The sequence below is a fragment of the Pagrus major genome, chromosome 16, assembly GCF_040436345.1.
Source record: "Pagrus major chromosome 16, Pma_NU_1.0".
Taxonomy (NCBI): Eukaryota; Metazoa; Chordata; class Actinopteri; order Spariformes; family Sparidae; genus Pagrus; species Pagrus major.
This window is the reverse complement of record NC_133230.1, coordinates 19,916,999-19,940,599: the sequence shown is the minus strand read 5'-3', so window position 1 is coordinate 19,940,599 and position 23,601 is coordinate 19,916,999. Positions and strand designations below refer to the sequence as shown.

Genomic DNA, 23,601 nt, shown 5'->3' with positions numbered 1-23,601 from the left:
CCCGGGGGGAATTTGAAAAGTTATCTGTTTTCTGCTATAAGTGATTAATAATGACATCTAGCATTTACAAAAATCACTCTGAATAGTTCAGCTCTTCATAATTGTGGAGAAACCTTGAAAGCCACAGCATCCATTTTTCCATTATATATATATATATATATATATATATATATATATATATATATATATATATATATATGTATATATATGTATATATGTATATATGTATATATATATATATATATATATATATATATATATATATATATATATATATATACATATACATATGAAATTAAATGGTTTTGTTTGTTTTATTTGTAGCTATCTCTTTATTTTCTCCTCCTCAGCACATGCCGAGTTGTGTTCCTGTATTATGCCAAGTACTTGTTGTTTGTAATGATCCTGTTCAATAAAGCAAAAAAAAAAAAAAAAAAGAAGAAGAAAAGAAAAAAAAACCTTCATGTTGTCAGTACATCTTCGCGCAACCCCAAATACACATGGACAAGCGACAGCGGATGAAAGACGCGGTGCAGCTGTGCGTCGACGCGCACAAAGAGGAGCTGCACAGTCTGAGTCGGGACATCTGGAGACGACCCGAACTCGCTGGCGACGAGACGCATGCGCACGACAGGTTGGTCCGCTTCTTCTCTCAGGGCCAGACATGGACGGTGGACAGTCACTACAATCTACCGACCGCATTCAGGGCCAGCTGGGGTCCTGTCGGCGGCGGGGAGGGCGAGCCGGCTCTGAACGTGGGCTTCCTGTGCGAGTACGACGCGCTGCCGGGTATCGGGCACGCGTGCGGGCACAACCTGATTGCGGAGGCGGGAGCTGCCGCCGCTGTGGGGCTGAGAGCCGCTTTACAAAACCACACTGAGCTCCCTGTCCCAGTGAAGGTAACACGGGGACTCATGTCACACTCACACAGACAACACACTGTTCTGATGATTTAATAAAATCCCCACAAACGCTTCAGTCAGCTCCTCTGAGTCTGACTCAACAAAAGCTGCTCCTGCAATCTTTATTTTATAGCCTATTTAATAATAGAAATGGATAACTTGTGCATAAATGTAGGCTATTGTTTTTTTTAATTAACTAATATCACTACCATAGGCTGCATAAATATTTAATTACACAGATGACCTGATAACAAGCTGTGCTGATGAAACGTTGTTAAAAGAAATGCAGATATTATATATATTTTAATACATCTTTTTTATTGTACTACCAGATTGCTTTTCTAAACAAATTATTAGACATTACAGACAAATGTGTGTTATATTCCTCAAAGTTTGGCAGGAAACTAAATTTATGGAAGCTAATTTCTGCCATAAAAAAATGAGATGAAAACTTGCATGGTTAGTCATAATTAATAAGTCAAAAAATAATAATGAACAGTTTATAATGATGAGATATTATGTAAATCATTTAATTAAAAGTCATAGTGATGAGATTCAGAGTCCAACACATGAAAATGACTGTATTAAACACTTTCTAAACCAGATAACTGTTCTGGGAACTCCTGCAGAGGAGGACATCGGAGGAAAGATCGACCTCATCAAGGCCGGCGCCTTCGCCGACGTCGACCTCGTCTTCATGGCTCATCCAGCTCAGCAAGATGCGTCCTTCCTGCCCTGTGTCGCGCTCACTGAGCAAGTTTCTTTTCATATGGATTCATAACTTTCAAGCTCCACTGACTACATTTATCTGTTAACCTGCTGTGTTGATGCTTCATAGGGTGAATGTGAAGTACCATGGGAAGGCATCTCATGCTTCTGCGTACCCTTGGGAGGGAGTGAATGCGCTGGATGCTGCTGTGCTGGCCTATAACAACCTCTCTGCTCTCAGACAGCAGCTCAAACCAGAGTGGAGGCTTCACGGTGAGGCAGGAACTGCGATCAAAGTTCATTCTGAACAACTCGCCTCAAAGTCCATTTATATTCAAACCGTCATCGATGAGAAGTCAGCTGCTGAGGTCTTGTCCTTGGTATTTTTTCTGGGTTTTTCAAAAGTTTTAATGTATAAATTCCCAAAAATGTTAAATTAAAGTGACCAATTGTTAAAACTAGCCTATGGCACAGGACAATTCAGCCATTCATTTAACCCTTCCTTCAGATCAAACACACGATAGACTCAGGCCTGTAGCTCGGTATCCTCAATGTCCCACAGCCACCCTAATTTTCACCTATAGCCTCTAATCTAACATCATTTTGATGATTATACATGACCTCAGTACTTCTAGGATCCTGGCTACGGCCCATTTCAAAGGCAGAGGTATGTTTATCTCTCTGTTGGAAATCTGAAATAAAACACATCCTTGGCACGTAAACCCACACAAATTGTGTAATTGTACAACATTATGGATGCACGCCCTCTTATCCTCCTTTGTGTTCTTGTTCTCTTCTACAGGCATCATCAAACACGGAGGGGTGAAGCCCAACATTATCCCTGCCTACACTGAGTTACAGTTTTATATGCGCACCCCGCAGATTCGGGATCTTTGTGACCTGAAGGCCAAAGCCGAGGCTTGCTTCAGGGCTGCTGCTGTTGCCACGGGCTGCCAAGTGAGCTTACCTAAAAAACATTGTCTTCCATTTGTTCCCCCTCAGGCTGGACACACACTATATCCCTGATGTTGAAGTTGACTCCGCTGTTATGTAACACTGCCCTTTATAACATATTCCTATAATTATGCTCCGAGCGACGTGCTGCTGTTGCGTAAGTCACTGTTGTCTTCAGGCCGCTTCTCTCCTATGTCTGCACTTGCTTCAGGCAGGTTTACCTCAATTTACAGAGCATGCACAGAACTCCGTATACTGTGTGAAAGCAATCTTTTTCTATGTTGTGTGCTTACATTTTATGATTGTGTTTCCTTTAGGTGGATATAAGCTACCCGACCCATGACTACTGCGACATTCTGCCTAACACTTCACTGGCAAACCTGTATGAAAACAATGGAAAAGCTTTGGGGATTCAGTTCCAAGAGCAGCCAGCCAACTTCTCTGGTAGTGGAAAATTGTACATTGTGCAAAAAAACACAAAAACCCCAGGACTGTGATCCCCCCCCCCCCCCCGCAGATTGTTTTTTTTTGTTGTTCACTGAGCCAACAAAGAATAATCATCACAGTGATTTTATAATTATCTGGCAGGCTCTACAGACTTTGGCAACGTATCATACGAAACGCCAGGTATCCATCCTTTCTTCTATATCGGCACAGACGCGTTTAACCACACCGAGGAATACACCGAAGCAGCAGGTACGGCAGCATGCGTCTATTGAGAACAGATGTTGTTCGTTCTAATGAAACTGAGTTGCATCAGACGATCATCAAACGTTTTCAGCCCTCACCTCTTTCCAGGTCACTTAGTTTGTCTGTTTAGTTTTCTATTTACTGACTGCTTTTTTTTCTTTTTTTTTTCTTGTGCCAGGAGCTGAGAAGGCCCAGTTGTTCACCCTGAGGACAGCCAAAGCCCTGGCTATGACAGCTGTGGATGTAGTGTGCTGCCCTGCTCTGCTACAGCAAGTGAGGGAGGACTTCAGGCTCGCCAAACTGAAGCTGGAGAAATGACTAGAAGGCAGCGGTGCAGCCTCGACAGCTCCATGAAAACAATGACTTGATTAGTAAGAGTTTGAGGAAATAAGTAGGTGTTTCAATGGCTAATTTAACATCTGGTTGAAAACCCTTTACTGTGACACTGATTGATATGTATTGTTGTGTATTACTGGAGTAAATAAATAAATAAATAAATACATCCAAAATATGTATATATTTATGCATAAAATATGCACTTCCACTGTAGAAGTGCCTGAAAGCTGAATTATTTCTAATGGCCAGTAGGGCGCGACTCCACTGGTTTCAAAAAGAACTCCAGTGGTATGTAAGCTTATGAGAAAATGACTCCACTTCTTACTTGATTTATTACCTCAATAAACAGTTTCCTAATGAGTTTTTGGTCTCAATTACTAGTTTCAAGTCTTCTTCAATACAGCATGATGTTAATTTAGTAAATTATGGCAAACGAGACTAAATGAAGAACGAGACAATGAAGACAACTCACATGATCTCACGCTACTTTAGTCTAGTGGCAGAAATGATATCAACAGGTCCAAATTTGTATTACTCCAGTACTTTGGTTTATAACCAAGTACCTGCAAAACTAATCACATGTACATCATCCTCAGATGCAGTCCATAATTAGTGCTAATGGGCAAGTGTTAGCATTTACCTTAAAGCACCACTGTGCCTACACTCTGAGTTGCTGGCGTGACTGTCGTAGTTTTGTTTTTAGACTTGAAATGTTTTAACTGATGATGATGGAGGTGTCATTGTGTGTGGTGCGATGTCTCACCCATTCAACTGCCCTAAAATCTTTGCAATCTTTATATCAAAAGGCCCAATTACATGACCTGATCAGGAAGTGGCATTGCTTTGAATTTCCATTGGTCTCTTTACCCATTCAGATTTCTGAGCATGCTTTCACAAGCGCACACGGGTCGATTAAAGACTTGGATTCCCTTGGGAGGTCACAGATGTGCTGGAAAATTCATGTCCCTGACATCTTTTTGATGCTTTATCCCTTTCATGTCTTTCTGCTGCAGTGAAGCCTTTGTTCATGTTTTTGAAAGGTGATCGTGCACAAAGTCTGAATTGTCACCATGCCCGTTATTTGGATAAAAAACAAAGTCAAAAGAATACAGAAACATCCTTCAACATAATGCACACTTTTGATTTAAGGAAGCAGAGCAATGGTTAAAAATGGGCTTAATGTAATACACATCTCCCTTTACATCACATGTGAGCAGTTAATGGTGTTACAGAATATGCAGTTTATATGATTTGGTATGAAAAAGCATCAGCAATCAGACCTCTGCCAGAGATAGAAGAGAAGCAGCTGGTAGCAATCCAATGTCTAATAACTGTGAAAGCTCATCCTCCAGCACTGTTTAAATATACTGTATAAGTGAGCGGGAAGGAGGATAGATAATTTGGGACTTTAAGGGTCATACCAGAAAAATGTAGCCGAATGCTTCAACTGACATGAAGTGTCTGTTTGTGTTTTGTTGTTGATTTTAATGTCATCTGCAGAAGCAATATTCAGAAAAAAAGCAATAATCAGCCATGCATCTCATTCCATTGCCATTTGTACAAACTACGTGTATTACATGTTGTTTAGCTCTGTAGCTCTGCTTAAATCATTTTCACATTCTCAGAAAAACAAAACATTTATTAAACATTTTGCCATATATAACATTTTTCCAGAGTTTAACTTAATATCTGTGTGCTTGGTCATTAAATTGTCATAAACCACCAAAGGATATTTTTAATATATCTTCTGCTGAGCAAAGTAGAGTTGTTTCAAGCTGAAAAAGACAATAAAACTAGCAACTAACAGGTCACAGTGAACCTCAAAGCCTCACAACACCAAACAGAAGGGATGAGCTTCAGTTGTATTAAAAAAAGAAGAAATAAGGACGTTTAATAAAAAAAAAGTCAATACCATAATCAGTGTCTGGGATTTACTAAACATATACTTTTTTACATTTGTGATTTTAATAGACTGCATTGTTTAAACTTTATCAAATCACACAAATGCAATGCAGGAAGTAGCTTGACAGCAAAAATAATGGCATTGATACAAAGATCACAAGAAAATACTGAATCATAATAACGTGCTGCAAAAGAAAAAGAATAAGAATAATCTGATTATCAGGTTTTTAAAGGAATAGCTCCACACAGATAGAGATGACAATGGCTTTCTCACCAGGAGTCAGATAAGAAGACTGATACCACTATGACATGACTGACCAGAAAATATGTAGCCACAGCCGGGAGGCGGTTAGCTTAGCTTAGCACAAAGATAGGACACGGGGAGACTCAGACTCTGTCTGAAGGAATCAATGTACCAGCTGCTCTAAAGCTCCCCAATTAACATGTTGTATCTAGTTTGTTTAGTCCACACAAAAAGTGAAGCCTTTGTGCTAAGCTAACTGCCTTCTGGCTAGTAGACAGCTTTATATGAAACAGACAGATATCAGAGTGGTGTCAATTTTCTCATCTAACTTTCCACCAGAAAGCAAAGAAGTGGAACTATTCCTTACCAGTTTTTTTTTTTTTTTAATCACTGATTGTCAAGTATAGTTCATGAGCAAAAGAGAAGAAATCTGTCCGTACGTTGGCAATGTCAGAAATCCATTTTTTTGAGTTCACAATATCAGTTTTGAAAATGTGGTCAAAGATTCACTGCATCAAGAACTGAAACGTAGCTGAGTTCAGCTGCACAATTGCACAGGTCCATGTTTGTGCATCTCTTCTCTGTGCAGTGCCTCCCCAGACGACAGCAATACCCAAACGTCCTTCCATCAACAGCACAACAGTTACAAAATGAAACCACATAGATCTGATGGAGTGACGAAGCCAGCGACGATGACTGTCCTGTTTGTCATTTTTAAACTCTTCAGTTTTAAGTGGCTGGGTCAAGAAGGCAGTGGTCCCCAATCTGTCAATGGTCCCCATGCATCTTATGAGCAGTTTGTCTGTCTGAAAAGCATCAAATGTGATGTTATTTTCCTGCTCTTGAACAAATGAGTCGCAACTCTCACAGAGGATCTACTTCTGCATCCCGGGTTATGAGTAGATGGACCAGTAGATGATGTTAAAGAGGATGTACGCTCCAGGAAACACAACCCTCGAGTACTTGTCTATGGCGTGTGTGTCTATCCAAATGTTCACGTAGCCTCTGGATGGCTTCACCTGGCCTGTGAGCTGCGGGTCATTCAGTGCCACCTGGGCCAGCATTCGCTCCTGGCGGCCGCCGTTCTCTGGCATCCCATAATTCCCTGTGGTGTTTATATCCATAGACCCGTAGCCAGTGATCTGGGGGTCGATCATCATGTCGTCAGGGTTGCCAATGCCGCATGTACACGGCAGCTAGAAAGGAGACAAAAAGTCATTTTGAACTCTGCTTATTGTAAACGCCACATTCTGTAAAGTCATCCAACAAACTAAAACATAAATACATTCGTTTTTTTTTGTTAATGTTTATTCTTTTTGCACACTGAGGGCATTTAATAGCTTTGGCATGAAACATTAATAGACGGATGTTTGTGCTGGAAATGTTCCTCGGGGTACGTGGGCAATTTGGCTCCATATGCTGCAGCATTTGGCAGATGAAGAATAGCAGTATAGTACACAAGCTGTAGTCCCAGAAATAATTTCCCAAAGCCCCGAGAGCATAAAGAGAGCCAATTTAGAAAATATTTATGTGTTTATTGGAAATGGGTATAAATTATTAATTCATGTTTCTACCAGTTTAGGCATATTTAAATGTGTAAAATACTTTAATGTAAAATCAGGTCAGCGGTGTCCTGTGTTGACTTAGAAAGTGCTATTCATGTGTCTGTCTCCTTTCTTGCTCTTAATGAATAAGTACTTCTTATTTGCAACTTTTAGGACATTTTAATCACCCCATAGAGAGCTGGAAAATTAAATGAACTCCATAGCTTTGGGTTTGATTTTAGATTATCTTTTTTTTTTTTTTTTTTAAATAATGATGAATTTTATTTAACCTTCAACCTTTTACCACCCACTGTTCCACATGTGTGACACTACTTGTATGTAGCAGTTGAACAGATTGCTTGTGCAATGGAAATCTACATGAATGTGAACATGTAATTTTGTGTCTGAGTTTATGTCGAAGTGACAAATGGGGACAACATTTTTTAAAAACCGGTCCCGCTGCAGCCATCAAACAGGCTGCGATGTAATCCCTGTGGGTAATTGCGTAGCATCAAAGCATCAAGAATTAAATCCACAGAAAGTTCTTGTTTTTGCCACTGAAAGGCTCAGATTGTTATTCTCAGGGTGTCTGACAAGGATCCCAACAGAGATAGGCTTTTTTGATAAAGAACAAGATCCTACAAACAGCTGCTCGCCAAGGCCACCAGACTCCATTTACAGAAACAGTAATTTAACGATGTAAAACACACTTCATTCAAACTCGACAGAAAAAAGAAATAAATAACACCAACACCACCTTGGTTTGTCTTTCCACTGCTCAAACAGTCACTAACTTTGCTAAACTTTTTATTCACTGCATTAGATGTGAAAATATTCTGGCTCCACACACTGTTTTTCCCTGCTGCTTCTCTGATGTCTCCGCCCTCTGTCTCGCTCCTCTCTCCTCTGATATTTTCACATCTAAAGTCGTAAATCAAAGACAAACGAGACTCGTGATTGTTTGAACAGTGGAAAGATGTTCTTTTAAAGAATTTAAATGCAGAGTGCTTCACGATGCTAAAATGACTATTTCTCCAAATGAAGCCTGGTGGATTTCACAAGAGCGATACAGCAGCTGTTTCTGGTTAAAAGAAAATGACATTACCCTTTGCCAGAAAGGTCTATCTCTGTAGGGATCCTTTCCATTATGTTGTCAGACACTTACAATAACAATCCTGCAAGGATTACACTGCAGACTTTTTTTATGGCTGCCAGCTTCAACAATGTTGCTCATTATTAGACCAATTTCAAAAATTGTTGTTGCTGTTTTTTGCCTAGCACCTGTACCTGCACCTGCTGGATGTATACACTATCTATCTAAAAAGTTTGCCCTGTTAGAAAAGTACTCCAGGTACTATGCACAGCAGATACAATATGTTGTGGAGTAGTTTTTAAAGGGTTAAACTATTATAAATGTAAAGGTTATGATGTCCTCTGCATGGCTCCAGTATATACAGTTTGTGGTGAGGGGAATCCAGGGAAAAACAGCATCTAACAAGAAACATATTTGTTGCGCAGTCCAACTATTTCAATTAATAATTCATGAAAAACATCAGAGCAACATTTGCCTCTTTAACTTTTCTTGCAAAACAAAAAAAGGAGGAATGAGCCACTCGCACATGCATTATTTACTCCCTGTATGAAGAAGAAACACTCAAAAAGAATAATGCTGTTTACTTTTAAAGGGCCAGAATCCAACTAAATGTTGTGTAGCTCTAGTTTTTGCGAAGAAGACGCTCGTTATTGCAACACTTTGGCCATAAATTGGCCAAAGAACCCTAGCAATGCTGCTCTGGAGTGTTACATTTTTAAGAACTTTATGTCTTTAGGAGCAGAAAAGCAGACACTGCTTGTAAATCATTAAAAGATGAACACCTAATAGCTCCAGAGGAAGATCAGATGAAAAAAACACTTACTCTCTCCCTTAGTTTCCTCTCTTTCCTCTCTTGGACGGTGGAGAGGTAGTTGACTGCCGCGTACTCTATCACCGACAGGAAGACAAAGACAAAACTAACCCAGAGGTAAATGTCCACTGCCTTGATGTAGGAGACCCGCGGCATGGAGGCGTTGACCCCTGTGATGATGGTGGACATGGTCAACACTGTGGTGATGCCTGGAGTAAAAACACACAAACACATTAGTTGCAGCAGAGCTTTTATTTAAGGTATCACTAGGTTGGGACGCTAAAACCAAATGCTATAAAGCACAGAAAGGGAACATGAGACACTTATATTTTTTTCATTTTGTGCTGCCACAATAGATTTTAATGTGTATTGCGGTAACAGGTCTGTCTCAGCTGCAGAAAACAGACTTATTGACAGGATAGATGCTTCCTTTACGAGAGTCATAATCCAGAACTTCCCTGCTCACTATCTCTGCCACCAGTTCCCACAGGAAACATGGGATGGGTCATGGGATGTTTAACAGATAGAAAAGCACAAAAACCACACCATATTTTTGCTGTGGAATTTATTTATCTGATTTTTCTGTCTGTTTCCAGACATTATGCTAAGATAAGCTAACTGGCTTCTAGCTGTAGTGTCACATTTACCGTAAAGACTGGTATCCATTTTTTCTCATTAAACAAATAAGAATATTTCCCAAACTTTTGCCGGATACCAGTGTGGTTGACGATCAAACAATAGGTGAAAAGTTGACCCAATGACACACTTACATTTAAAAGTGGATAAATTAATAAATTAAATGGAAAAGTAAATAAATAATTGAATCAATAAAAAGTTAAATACAGCATATTAATGTATTTATTGAGTCATTTATTTATTACTTTATTTATTTTTTATGTTGGCAGTTTCAGTCCTCCATATCCTACATGATGCTACTTATTTTCCCTGCATACTCCTTCATTTTTCAAACCAAATGATCTTTTAGTAGAGCTAAATTGCTTAGGCTGAGCTCTGAAAATGAGCCTCCATCCTACCGAGTGGTACCCTGGCAGGGACGGCCCTGCGGTCGATCCAAAACGACACCCAGGACAGCATGACCATCAGAGTGGCAGGGAAGTAGGTCTGCAGCAGGAAGAAGAAGATGTGGCGCCGCAGGGTGAAGTGGATGTACAAACGATTGTACCAGCCTATGGAAGAGACATATCACCGTTACACACACATTGTCACATGTTCGCTACTGATACACCATACACATGCTCATAGCAGGGGTCGCAGCTATTGTGGCAGCAATAGATAGGACACAAAATCCCTTTTATGCTTCAGGTTGCTCTTCTGAGCTAGAAGGTGATGTGTGGTAATAAGAAGGTTGCACAGCTTTCACAGTGGCTCTCCAGCAGCACACACAAGTGGTGGGCAGTAGTTAGATTCATTTCATTTCGCAGTAAGGATTAAATATTAGCACAGCTCTACTTGGTGTGACGTTCAAGGGACATCGATTTCATGTAAGGAATAGTCGATCCTTTAGTTGGAAAAGGCTTATGAAGTAAAATGAGACGCATTGAAGCTGTAATTCTTTGTGATGTAGTTATTACATGCTTGATGCTCACATTTGGTCCATTTGCATAATCAACTCAGTTTCGGCTTTATAACAAACTTCTGCAGCTAGGTTTCCATCAGTCTGTGTCTCTGGGTCCTGGACTTCTTACACAGTTTGTCAGAATTAATAATAGATTTTCAAACTCATTGACCTCTGAGACGTGTCCTCTCACTTCTGCTCTACTCATTATGCGCAGATGACTGTATTTCACACGCTGACTCAGTGAAGATGACAAAGATACAACGCTGGTGGGACTGATTTCCTGTAATGATGACACTTATCCTGTAGCCTGGTATGACAAAAACAATCTGGAAAATCAACAAAACGAAAGAAGTTGAGGTGCACTTCTATAATCGTCAAAAAGAGCTTCTAACACTAAAGATGTTTTAGATTTAAACTTGAACTTAGTCTTAAGATCACATCTGTCGGTGTACCTAACCCTTTCACCCTTGAAACGATGCAATCAGGCATCTAAGAATAGATTTCGTGAAATATAAATATGGTGTCTTGGGTTTGGGTTCAAATCTTTTTATATGTGTTTTCAAACATATTTGTGAAGTGTCAGGATTATAGTGGATAATGCAAAAGCCCCTGACAACCATAGGTTCAAGAATTGTTTTAAAGCCGAGATCACAAGTTCATTATTTATAATTATGAATTATTCATGATGTAAACATCCTCAGATCAAATCAATAGGTAAAACATTCAAATGGCAGATGGTTTGCTCTGAGACTCTTAAAACCCACCACACAGGAGTGTGCGTATGTAATGGTACTCTCTAATGAAGCTCATGAAGTCGTTTTCTCATGATAAATGATGTCATTATCTCGTAAACCAAAAATTGTTATGCTGTGAATGACATAAAGAACATAAAGACTATTGCCCATGACCGTTAAGGGCCTCTTTAGGATATAGTAGAGAATATTTATGCATATATTTTTCTTTTGACAGTCCTAAGGTGTTGATTTAAGGACTAAACAGCAGGGTTAAAGAGGTTTAGGTCGATTCATAGCAGATGCTGAGCATATAAAACCTTGCTCAAGCAGGCTCTGAGAAATCCATGTGTAATTTAAGCACCTGTGTTATTTAAATCTTGGATCATCTTAAATTGACGGCACCTGCCTTGCCATTTACCCCGTCTATAATGCCACTTTAGTCAGGAGTCCCAATGGGCCACAAAAGATGGTAGTGAAAGTAGGATTGTATAAATAACTACACATGGTTTCCTGCTTCATACTTAAGAACAAAATTGGTTGTAAGTCCGTTTTATAACAAAGGTCATCAACAACTCCACCACCAGTGAGAAAAGAGCTCCCCGAAGACTATTCTTACTAAGAAGTTTTGCTGGGTTTAAACTTTGCAATGTTACAGCTCTACAATGCAGCAATAAAAAGTGTGCTCGCTTTCTCATTAAATGTGTGGTATAGCAATCCTACAGCCCACGAGAAAAAAACCTGACAGACAGAGTCGTGCACATGGCTTCAAAAATAATTGGCTGTGAACTCCACACCATTCCTGAATTACACAGTACCACATCTACATTCAGGGGCACGGTTCTACAATTTTAAAGGACTCCTCTCAAGCCAGCCAGCCCTCTGTTCAATCGGGTTAAAGACTCCAACATATTCAGACCAGAACATCTCATATAATAAGGCAATACATGAATACTGAATCTTGAATCCTGAATATATTAAAAGTGTGTGTTGTGGATTACAGCACCTGTGCTGCTGTAGAAAGCCAGCTTGGCAGTAGTGTGAAACTTCTGGATGAGGAACTGGGACAGGGATATTCTGTCATCAGTGTTCAGGGATTCATTGCCTTTCTTCCAGTGCAACATCAGGTCATCATCTGTGTACGCATCTGGAGGGGAAAGACGTAGAAGTAAATTAAGTTAATGTGAACAAAATGTGTGACAAAGAAGATTTAACAAGACAAGACTTCAATCCTACAGTAAGTCCTCTGATTTTGTGAGTCCTTCACTGGTAGAGGAGCTGAGAGGATGATGCTAGAGGAGAAGGTCTTCACAGGAATGCAATGTATTCTGTTGGAAGCATCGATGTGCTAAAACATTCATGGCATGTTGTATCTGAGAGTTCATGAGACAACTGGTGAGCAATTTGACATTTGAGCCGGAGGAGTAAAGATCATATAGAATCCAAAATGGAGGTGAAAAAGGAGTAGGAATGTGGTCAGTTAATACCGCTCCAACCTGGACAGCAAATGTTGTCTTTGTTTTCTTATACGTTAGCGGCCCTTTCTGTGCAAAGCTACCTGAACCTCACATCACATCAATATAATTCAATGCCTATAAAACTTAAAGGTACAATCAGTGGGATTTGTCCGAGCTGTTCATAAACGCACGACGAGGGTAGCTGATTGTTGAGTAAAGGAAAAGTCTAATCAAGGCCATGAATATTCATACGAAAGTGGCTCAACAACATCATAATGTCTGATGAAAGGATGAATACGCATGTTGTCTAACTGAATTATTTGTTCACATTTTTACTAAATCCACTCACAGCTCTCAATCTCCAGCGAACAGGTTTGGGTGTCCAGAGGGAAGCGGCTGAGGTCCATGTTGCACATGGCAGTGACAGTGACCCTGCAGGGGGAAAAACAGTGACATGAACAAAAACACACACTGTATTTATCTCAACGACACATTTTTGTGTATATGCTGATTCATTAGTCAACCAAAGCAAAACAAAGGAAAATATTTTTTTCCTGTTATTTATGTTTTCCTGTTGTTGCTGCTTTCCCTGCAATTTCCCATCCAACAGCTTGATCCCTCACTGTCTTTGTGAAAATGAATTTGTTCATAAAGCAGAGGGTGATTAAAATTGTGCAGATCATCATTGGTACCCATCTATGGAGCAACAGAGATATCTGTGAGGTCAGGTGTCTGCATGGAGCCCAAAGGATATTAAAAGACAATATCCACCGGAAATATCCGCCGCCGTACCACCAGAATACAGAGCAGCTGTTCAACTCGTCCTCCGCACGCCACCATAAAAATTACATACATTTGTGGAGCATAAAGGGACGAAAACTTGCATTTAGTTGTGCAACTTTGTGTTGGAGAACAAAAAATAAATGGCCGTTGAGATGACAGGCCTGATTAAATAATTGTTGAAAAGTCCCTGCGGTGAACTGACAAAAATCACAAGCTTTTGGCCTCTTTCCTCTTCTGATGAACTTTCACACATTCGTCTGCTACACTGATTACAATTATCAAATGATGCTGAAGTGTTATTCCACAAACTGCATTATCAACCCGACCTGAGTATTTCTACTGACCGCTATGTCAAGTGGTGCCTCCTCGTGTTGTTTCTCAGTGTGTGGCATGTCTCTGTTGTAAAAAGCTTTTTTTTATTGTGATCTTTAACATTATTTTTACTGTTTAACTGTTTTTTGGCTTAGTTAAGAGTACACAGGCTCGTGCCAATGTGTTCACCTGAGACTGTAGAGGACGTTGCCGTCGGGGTAAACCCTCAGCATGACGTTATCAGTTGTGGTGTCGTGGATAAAAGAGCGCTTGGAGTGGACAAAGAACATGTCAGGAACCCAGATCTTCTTCACCAGGCGGCTGTCGAAGGTCATGCTCTGGTTGTTGGTGCTCGGGAACGACAGCCGCTCGTCCTTCCAGTAGTGACGCAGGTACAGAGTCATGGTGAAGTCCTACAGGAGGAAGAGAAAGCGTGGTACAGTGGTGGAGGAAGTACTCAGATGTTTATCAGCTACATAAAAGTTGTGTTTGTGCAGTAAAAAATCCCCCCTTATTGATATATTATTACCTGTTGCTTGTTTATTGGTTGGTTTGTGAGCAGAATTACACAAAAACTACTGAACAGATTTCCACGAAACTTGGATGGAGGATGGATCTCGGCCCACAATAGACCCTATTAACTTTTGGGACTGATTCAGGAATTTCTTACTTTCATGCAGAGCCTTATAAAAGTCTACTTCATACTTACCATATCCACCTCGGAGATGGTGTCCAGACTTTCAACCTGAACATCTACTCCAACAGGAATTGGAGGACCTGAAAGAAAATGGAGCAGGTAGAAGAGTCAGCACGACCATTAGAGAGACGGAACCTTTTTGCTTTGGAAATCACGTTTCTAAAAAACAAAAAAGCAAAAAACAAAACAATGAATCACAAAAATACAGAGCAGCTGCTTGCATCACGACTGTGCCGGTCTGGCTGGGATTCTAGTTTTGACCTTTTTCAGGCTTCCTCCTCTGCATCATCATCCACCGATAGTAGACAAATACAATTAGGTCACGGTAAGTTGATGCAGCTGTGGATGGAATCCAGCTCTGTTTTCCACATCCAGCTGCTGGAAAAATGGACGCAGCAAAAGGAGGCTGCGAAGGTCACTTGGTGCGTTTTCAGCAGCAGATTGTCGTGTGATTAAAAGTGAAAAAACAGCACGTGTTTCTCTCCTTGAACTGAAAGCCCTTGTGGCTGTTTTTTTAGTTGAACACAGCTCTCGTGTTTGTGGTTATTTGCCTTAAAAGACGAATAGAAAGATAAAGACAGCTAAAGGGATTAGGAATGTATATATTTCATTACCATCTTCTTGTAAAACAAAAGCCTTTTTCTCAGCGTAATCCTACAGTGCACAAGGATGACATCAAATCCCTCCAATGTACAGTAAAGCAAAAGACGAGTATTAACACTTTACTGAGCTGCAATTGGAAACTCCAGCACAGCTTGCATGGACGGTATCATTAAGATCTCCAAGAGCTTAATGCTTATAGGACTGTTTGTCCCAAACCAATGATCACTGCGTGAGGATCTTATCCGACTTGACACACATGCATCGTCGAACGCATCCAAGTTGCAATCGTGCACCAGGCATGTCTGAGCAACATAAATAAAACACAGTTCATTTAAACACTCCTGACCTCCGAACGCTGGCCTCATGGTGAAATCGTGGTCGTCTATTCTCAGGAGCTGCTCAGATTTTGTCATCGGAGATTTTGTCATGTCTGGACTTCGTTTGTAAATTGGGCTGTGAAACAAGAAAAGGAAGACGTGAGACTAAGAATCCTGATTACTGTGATAATGTTTTAATGAATTCATTAAGATTTATAAAAAAAAAAATCCACTCACCTTCCGGATTTGTGACCTCCACCCCCATCCATTCTGGTCTCTCTTCGTGACCTGATGGTTAACAACAGCAATTAATAAATTAATAAGAGCATCTGTCACATATAGCAGCAGCTCTAAATTTATTTTGACTAAATGACAATCCGTATCTTAATGACCCATGCAATTAATAGAAAACCCAGCAATTATGATAATCAATCAATTAAGTCATTTTCTGAAACAAAAAAGCCAAACACACGCTGGCTGCAGCTACACGATATCTCTGGGATTTTGGCTGTTTCGTTAGAAAAAACAAGCAATTACAATCTCACCATGGGCTCTGTGAAATCAAATTAGGCATTGTTCAGTATTTTCTGAGATTTAATAGACTAAAAGATTAACTGATTGACTGAGAAAATAGGACCCATAATGAAAATATGTTGGCTGCAGCTTTCAAGTTGAAGATAATGGTTGTCATTTTCAAGACTAAATCTACACGGGTTTAAAGTAGGAACAGTTATTTGAGACTTTTTGTCTCGACACTTCTCCACTTCTCACTTTGCACTAAGAAGATGTGGTACATCCTGTTACATCACACACATTTGATCCACAAATCATAGAAAGGGCAAAAGAGCATTTCAGCACCACAGCCACCACTTTAGAGAAAGCCAACTCTTCCCTGTGTCAATTTTCAAGAGGGTTGCCTCTGGTGTTTAAGCAGCCTTTTCAGGCCACGCACAGACAGACAGAAAAGAGAGGGAGAGAGACACAGAGGGAGGGAGGGAGAAAAAAAAAGAAGAATTCCAAAAACCCTAAAATGGATTATTAGAGTAGAGCATGCTGTGACAGACAGGGCCAAATCCCTGTGACAACCACAGAGATGCATTTAGGAAATACCACAGAGGAAGAGAGAGAGAGGCGGGAAGAGATGAAGGGACTGCACGGACACAGAAAACAACAGAGCAAAATATAACTGTGAGAAGAGGGTTTCTCTGGCTGTCGCTATTCTGATGGGCAATGGGTGCTACTTGTCCCCGTCCATACAGCAGCTGGTTCCTAATCCTCTTGGCAGAAATGCCTTTCCAATCCCCCTCTCTGCCTGCCTACGCCACACAGCAGACCGCCGCCTGTCTGCACACACACTGCTCTGTATCGCCCGATGCTGTTTCTGATCTGCAGCCACGGACCTGCATGCATTGCAGCACAGCAGGGGCTGCATCAGGGTTAATGGGCCAGATTTATGCACATACTCGAAGTCATTCTGTACACATAAAACTATGCCGCCATAAAAATGGAGAGATAAGCCGCTACCAAAAAACACAAAAAAGGGGGGTTAAAGTTTACAGCCTGTCTGGTTGTAACAGATGGAAAGGATGTAGTGATGTGTTTTAAGACTTAGCCTTTACAAAAAAAAACATGACACAGGCCGGCAAACCTCTGTTAAAAAATAAAATGCATTATTTCCACTTTCCATTGTCCATTTTCTCAGTAGCAGTAGTAGTTTTACTTCTCAATCCACATGACCTTTTTGGCATTTTTTGCACAATTAAAGGGACTCTGTCGAACTTCTGCTTTGTGCCGGAAGCAGGTTGTTAGCAAGTCGTTAGTTTTGCGTGTTTATGTGGATTTAGCTGCTGCTTTAGGGGTTAAAAAAAAGGGGTTATTATAGGGTTATTAGGAAGGGAGGGATTAAGTAAATTTAGCTTTAGTAAAGGTTAGCTGTGGCTATCACGCCAGCTAAGTTGATTTGGCTCTCTTGCTTTGGCTGCATTTACCATTTGGGTCACTTTTTTGCTGTTTTGTGGCCACTGCACATTCAGCATTTTGTTTTCATTGAAAGTTTACATTTCTGTGTTAAATATAAATGGTAAAATAAAAATCAACAAGTGAGATTCTGGTCTCAAATCAGTTTGTGCTAAATATGTCACTAGCTAGTTCAGGTTCCTGCAGTACTGTATATACCCATGATATTGACTGGCGCTTTAAATTTAGATTTAGCTGACTTTAACAGTTTGTATTCTTGAGACCTGCAACTATTTTGATAACTGAAGAATAGTTTTAGTCATTTCACAGGCAGAAAAAAAACAACAGATTTGCTGGTTTTACCTTCCATCTGCTTTTCTTTGTCATACGTGATAGTAAACTTTGCGTCTATATTTAACAGGCCTTTTTCACTATTTTCCAACATTTTGGTGACAAACTAATTAATCAATAAATCTAGAAAATAACAGATTGATTCGTCCCTCTTGCTTTAGCTGCCTAGTTGACCATTTGGTTTGGTTCTGAGCTGTGTTTTGTGGTAACTGCACATTTAAAATTCTGCTTCCACACAGAAATTAAACATTTCCGTGTTATATTAAAAAAAACATATGGCAAAATAAAAATAACAAGTGAGATTCTGCTCTCAAGTTTTGTCTAAACATGCACAGTAGCTGCTAGTTACTGCATTTTGGCTTTCACAGCAGTATGCACCCGTGATACTGTGGGGTGCGTTTAATTCGGATGTGTTACTTATTTTCTATCCTTTAGATGTTTTAGTGGGAGTGTTAAAAAAAATAAAGCAGAAGAAGGTGGGAAATCAATAAAAAAAACAACAGAATTGAGCAGAAAAACCAACTCATCCAGCGACCACTTGAAATTATCCTTCAAACCTCATAAAGGTTCTCTTCTTCCTCCTCCTCAAGGCAGCGAGGGGGAGAAAAAAAACATCTAAGTAGTGAAAACTCCCACAACCCACGCCAGCAGCATCCAGCCGCTTTTGCAATTTCACACTCAAGAGAGGAGGAGTGGAGCGATGAGAAACGGGGAGAAGAAGAGTTCGACTTCTGCATAAGTATAGGGAAATGTTCCCTCTGCTCAAAGAGGAAGGATAGATTTACATTTGATTTGTATTCTCAGACTGCGTCTGTCAGCAGAGAGAAGAGTGATGTGAGAGGACTTTAAACTAGTTGGGGGGGGGGGGGGGGGGGGGGGGGGGGAGAAGCAAAACAGTGAAGCACAGATTTGATAACAAGGCGACGCTGGTGTTTAGAGATTACAGTGCAGCTTTGAGCCACTTGTGCTTTCTGTCTTTTGAAGATTTTCCACAGATGATTACGATTGTGCTCCTCTTACTTACATACTTCACGATCATCTCAATCACCTTAGGGCTGAGATGATCACGTTAAGTGACTGTAATTTCATAGAGGATTGTTTGGATTTAAAAAAGACAGCTTTAACCTTGCCCCTTCAGTAAGATCGCCCCTGCCTTGTCATGCACTCTGACAGTTTAGTAGATACATAACATCAAACACGTTTATCTCACTCAGATGGATGAGAATCTTGATCGTGAGCAGATTGTTTGACATCTCCTCTGATCTATAAATAACAACAGTTATAGCATGGAAAGTGATACTGTATCTAACGGCAGAGGGATTATGATTTGACAGGGTTTGTTTGAATATCTTAAGTGGATGCGAATCATTCACTGCTGATAGCGTTTTGAAGCGTTCAGCGCTGTACGTTGCCTGCTTGGGGTAAATCTTATCATCTTAACCAGAGATTAATGCAAGGACAGTTTGTGACTTGAGGTCCTCGGGCTAACAGTTGAACTGTGCGCTGATATTTTGACAAGAGGATAGTTGTGTTTGGAGATGTAAATGCTGGAAAAGGGAATTGAATCTACACTGGTCATTTTTGGGAGACTTTTGACAGAAAATGTGTCTTTGTCATTTCATGTCTCTTCATTGGAGCGTTGTTTCTCTGCACATGCGGCCATCTTAAGATGTTAACATTGTACTAGGATGAATCAAGTAGTTGCTCTACAGGCAGCAGATTAATAATAAATTATTTTCTTCTAAAGCAAAACATTTGGTGGCTTTTCTTTGTCTTTTGTGATCATAAATTGAACATCTCTGTAGTTTTGAGGAAGAAATTTTAATCAGAAGAGAAAGATATTCATTGACTGAAGTTTTACATTTTTCTCTTTGCTTTCATGACTGAAAAAACTGAATAAGCTTTGTTGTTATGTGGCGGACCCTGCCACCTTTCTAGATTCAAACAGTATTCTGGGGACCTTATTTTCCTCTGAGAACAGCTTGTATATTCAGTTATGGAAAAAATGAATATTTCTCAGTTTGTATTATTACCTCATTCATACTGTAAATATTACAATTCTGAGTTTGAGCTTACTCTCCAAAACTACGTAGTGACCCTTTAAGTTTTGGACTGTTTTATCAACCAAACGATAAACTAATTGATCGGGGAAGTAATCAGCAGATTGATCCAGTGCCTGGATGCAGACCTGATGTGTTATTTCTCTGCTCACAGAGCTGATATTGCTCTCTACAGGTGTTCAGAGTCACTCCAAAGACTAAGTCTTGGACAAAATAAAATTATCATGCTCTTACATTCAAATTAATTATGACAATTTTGCATTGACAGCAGTGCTTTCATGCTTCAATCACTATAATAATGAGAAAATTAGCAATTCTAAGTCAAAGCTGGTTTTGTGGTGTAAAAGCAAACATTTCTTCCCCTGATCAGAGCATTTGCTGCTTTTCTTTGACTTATATGACAGCTAACTGAATACTCTGGGTTTTGGACTGAACAAGGCACAGTAAGCTGGCACTATTTTTACGCTGTTTGAACACATTTTATAAACCAAACAATGAATCAAGAGAATAATGAGCAAATTAACCGACTATGTACTTTGCACTTCTGACAAATTTGCAGTGCATGTTCAGCTTCTCAAATACCTACGTGATCCTACATCTGCTTGTCTTTATGCCCCATTCTGTGCTCCAAATTGAATTATTGTAAGTAATGAGCATTTCTAACATGAGTCATAAAAAGATAACAACGCTAAAGTCTTTGGTCAAACTGAATTTGTAGTTTGGAGCACTAAATGTCACATTTCTATTTAAATCAGTCCTTTCTATTTAAATCACTTCTGTCACATTAATTCCATCAATAATATGTAGAACTGAGGACGCTTTAACGATTCCCCGATCTAGTTCAGTCCCGACTAAAACATTCAATCCAATGGACGCATTAACAAGGCAGCAATTAGCCTAAATAATCACCTGGAAATGACATTGACTACAACTGCTGCCAGCAGGGAAAACATTAACTGGCCTGCAGCAGTTGTGGGGCAAGAGAACACAGCATTCACCAGTAGTACATAAATAGATGTGGGGATTTAGGTCTCCCTCTCTCGCCGCTCTCCAATCTGCCGTCTGAATAAGTCTGTTTTCAGAGGGGGAGGGAGCAGCACAGGTGACACAGGAAACACTGGACAACATCGTGTAAACCTAAAAAAACATCTATAAGAACATAATCATGAATTAAGATGGCGATTTTGCATCAAAAGCTGAATTTAAGCCTCCAATAAAAACATGCACTCCAGTGCTTGTCTTTTGTGACTCCTTTGACATTACCTGCTCTGTTTGTAGGTCTCCAGCTTGTGACCCCTCGACTGGGCCATCTTCCCAGCTGCGCCCGCGAGCCAAACACAGAAGAGCACAAGAACAGCATCCACCTGCATGGTTCACATTCCCCAGAGGACGGACCTCTCCTGTCAGTCAGAATCTACTCCCCTCCAGGGTTTGGAGCACTCTGCCTTCCTGAGACATTCCTTTCTCCAGCGCCGGAGCCGATAAGAGGGAGGAAAAAACAGCAGCAGCAACAGCAGCAGCGGCTACACTTGGCTATTCTACGGCCTGAGTGGAAAACATCCTACGGTGCTTAATCTCCACAGTGGGAAAAGCAATTTTGACTAAACCCATAAATCCTTGAGCGTCAGATGGTACAGATTTGATCCCTGCAGCGGCGGATGTGCCTGCCTCTCTGTGCTCTGCTGTGCTCAGATATATCCTGCACTCTGATGTGCTCTACTCCACTTTGCACCGCCCAGAAACACCAATTCTCACAATGATGCAGCGCGCTCATTTGTAAGGTCAACAGTTTAGAGATACAGGCTCGCAGAGGCTGAGAGGTAGCTCTGCGTGTGTGTGTCTGATGCAAAAAAAGGATTCTCGGCTCCTCCTGATGCTGCAGTCTCGAGTGGCATATCAAAAATGTTTTCACGCTTTCAAATCGGCGTTTCTGCTCGTTGGTGTCTGCAGGATTTCAGCGTTGCTTAATGTAAACTTGGACAGTGAGAGCAGGTTTTTTTTTTATCATTGCGGAGTTATTTTCTCGCTGGAGGCTGTGGTGTTTTTCTCTGTTTTTTCTCAGGGGAGTCAGAATTGGGAATATTTTTTGGATGCTCCAGAAAATGAATACACAGGTGGTGTGTTTGCAAATCCATTTGAAACCAGGCCAGCAGAGTTTTTAAACAAGAGATCTACAAATGTAGAGCATTAAGAGGATGTATAATATGAAATAAAAAGCCCAAAAAGCAACTGACTTTTTAATGTTTAGAGTGTTTTTTACACTGATTTGGTCCTCTGTTTTTACACATGATGCATAAAAATACTACATGCAGTTTGATCATCGCACACTTACCAATCAGAGGATAAACAATCGGTGTGTTTATTTCTGTTGTTTAGTGAAAAATAGAGGCTGCACCATTATTTGTCTGCCAAAGCGTGCTGTCCGTCTGAAAAATCCAATCAAAAAAGGTCTCAGCCCTGACGTCACCATCATCCAGGCCATGTGTCAGCCTTTTTTTTTTTTTTAGCAGACTGAACAGTTGGATTATAAGATCATGAATTTGGGTTAGCTCCATGGACGTCAATCTGAAAATTGGTGTAAGTAATGTTAGGCATTGTTTGTGTTTCAGATTTGTAGGTCCTTTTTTTAGAGTAGTCCCACAGAGCGGGCGGATGTATCAGCTACCGAGTGCGCCAACAAACAACAAACTATTAGGAATGTGCTCTTTCCTATCATAATACTTTATAATTCCTGTTCCCCAGATGTAAGAAATCATGTTTATTTGGAGCTTGACCGATATAGTGGTTAGCCAATAACACCGCCGTACCCTATCACAGATATATCAGTATCGCTGTATATACTGCATGATATGTACTTAATATATATCCTGGTAAGTTTACTGTTTCAGTCCGCTGATGTCATTTTGGACACTAAAGTTTACCGTCAAGCGGAAAAACAGACAGCTTTTCAACTTTACCTCCTCCACTGTTACAAAGACAGCCAACCTTAAGAATCCCAATTTGACCTAAAAACCTCAATCTCAGTTTTATGGAATATCAGAGGAAAACATCTGGTTGTATATGTAAGTGGGCAGGTTTTGTTACTTACTGATCTAGTAGAAATAATGACGTTTTTTCATATCCAGGTCGGGAGGGGAAACACATATCAGTGTCGGAACAGATTTTGACACAACACCGGCGCTCTCCATCTTGTGAATGCCTGTCCACTCTTGTTTTACCTCAGTTTCTATCCCTCTCCCTCTTTGCCTACTTTGCCTCCTCCATCAGCGGAGTTCTCTTTGCTGTGTAGACTTTACACAGTTATTCCAGTTGGTTCACCGTTACCTGGGGACAGAGACCGGAGAAACACAATGTCTCTTCCTGTTGGTTGCACAGTGGCAAACAGGCTTCGTCAACCTTCGTCTTTCAATATTGAGCATGGTGGCAGACTGAAGAGCACAGTGAAAGTGAGGTTTAAAGGAAACCAACCCCCCCCCCAAAAAAATAAATAAATAAAATCCTGCCTTCATTACTTATCTTTGTCACGTGGTTGATTTACATTTATACATATTGGCCAATATACCAATATCGA

At 40.3% G+C, this 23,601-nt stretch overlaps 2 protein-coding genes across 2 annotated transcripts; one reads left to right on the top strand and one right to left on the bottom strand.

Moving 5' to 3' along the window:
* Positions 1-482: 482 nt before the first annotated feature.
* Positions 483-3,950, top strand: LOC141010584 (peptidase M20 domain-containing protein 2-like). Its single transcript, XM_073483619.1, has 7 exons — positions 483-899; positions 1,507-1,655; positions 1,741-1,883; positions 2,413-2,567; positions 2,882-3,008; positions 3,153-3,260; positions 3,433-3,950. Exons 1-7 carry the CDS (start codon positions 501-503, stop codon positions 3,570-3,572), a joined length of 1,221 nt encoding a protein of 406 aa, XP_073339720.1. The 5' UTR covers positions 483-500; the 3' UTR covers positions 3,573-3,950.
* Positions 3,951-6,629: 2,679 nt separating this feature from the next.
* LOC141010823 (gamma-aminobutyric acid receptor subunit rho-1) lies at positions 6,630-15,726 on the bottom strand. The gene is made up of 8 exons (XM_073483937.1): positions 15,693-15,726; positions 14,756-14,823; positions 14,236-14,459; positions 13,301-13,383; positions 12,501-12,641; positions 10,219-10,371; positions 9,197-9,393; positions 6,630-6,932 (listed from the first exon to the last, which is right to left on the bottom strand). The coding sequence occupies exons 1-8, from the start codon at positions 15,709-15,711 to the stop codon at positions 6,630-6,632; spliced, it is 1,188 nt and encodes a 395-aa protein (XP_073340038.1). The 5' UTR covers positions 15,712-15,726.
* Positions 15,727-23,601: the final 7,875 nt, after the last annotated feature.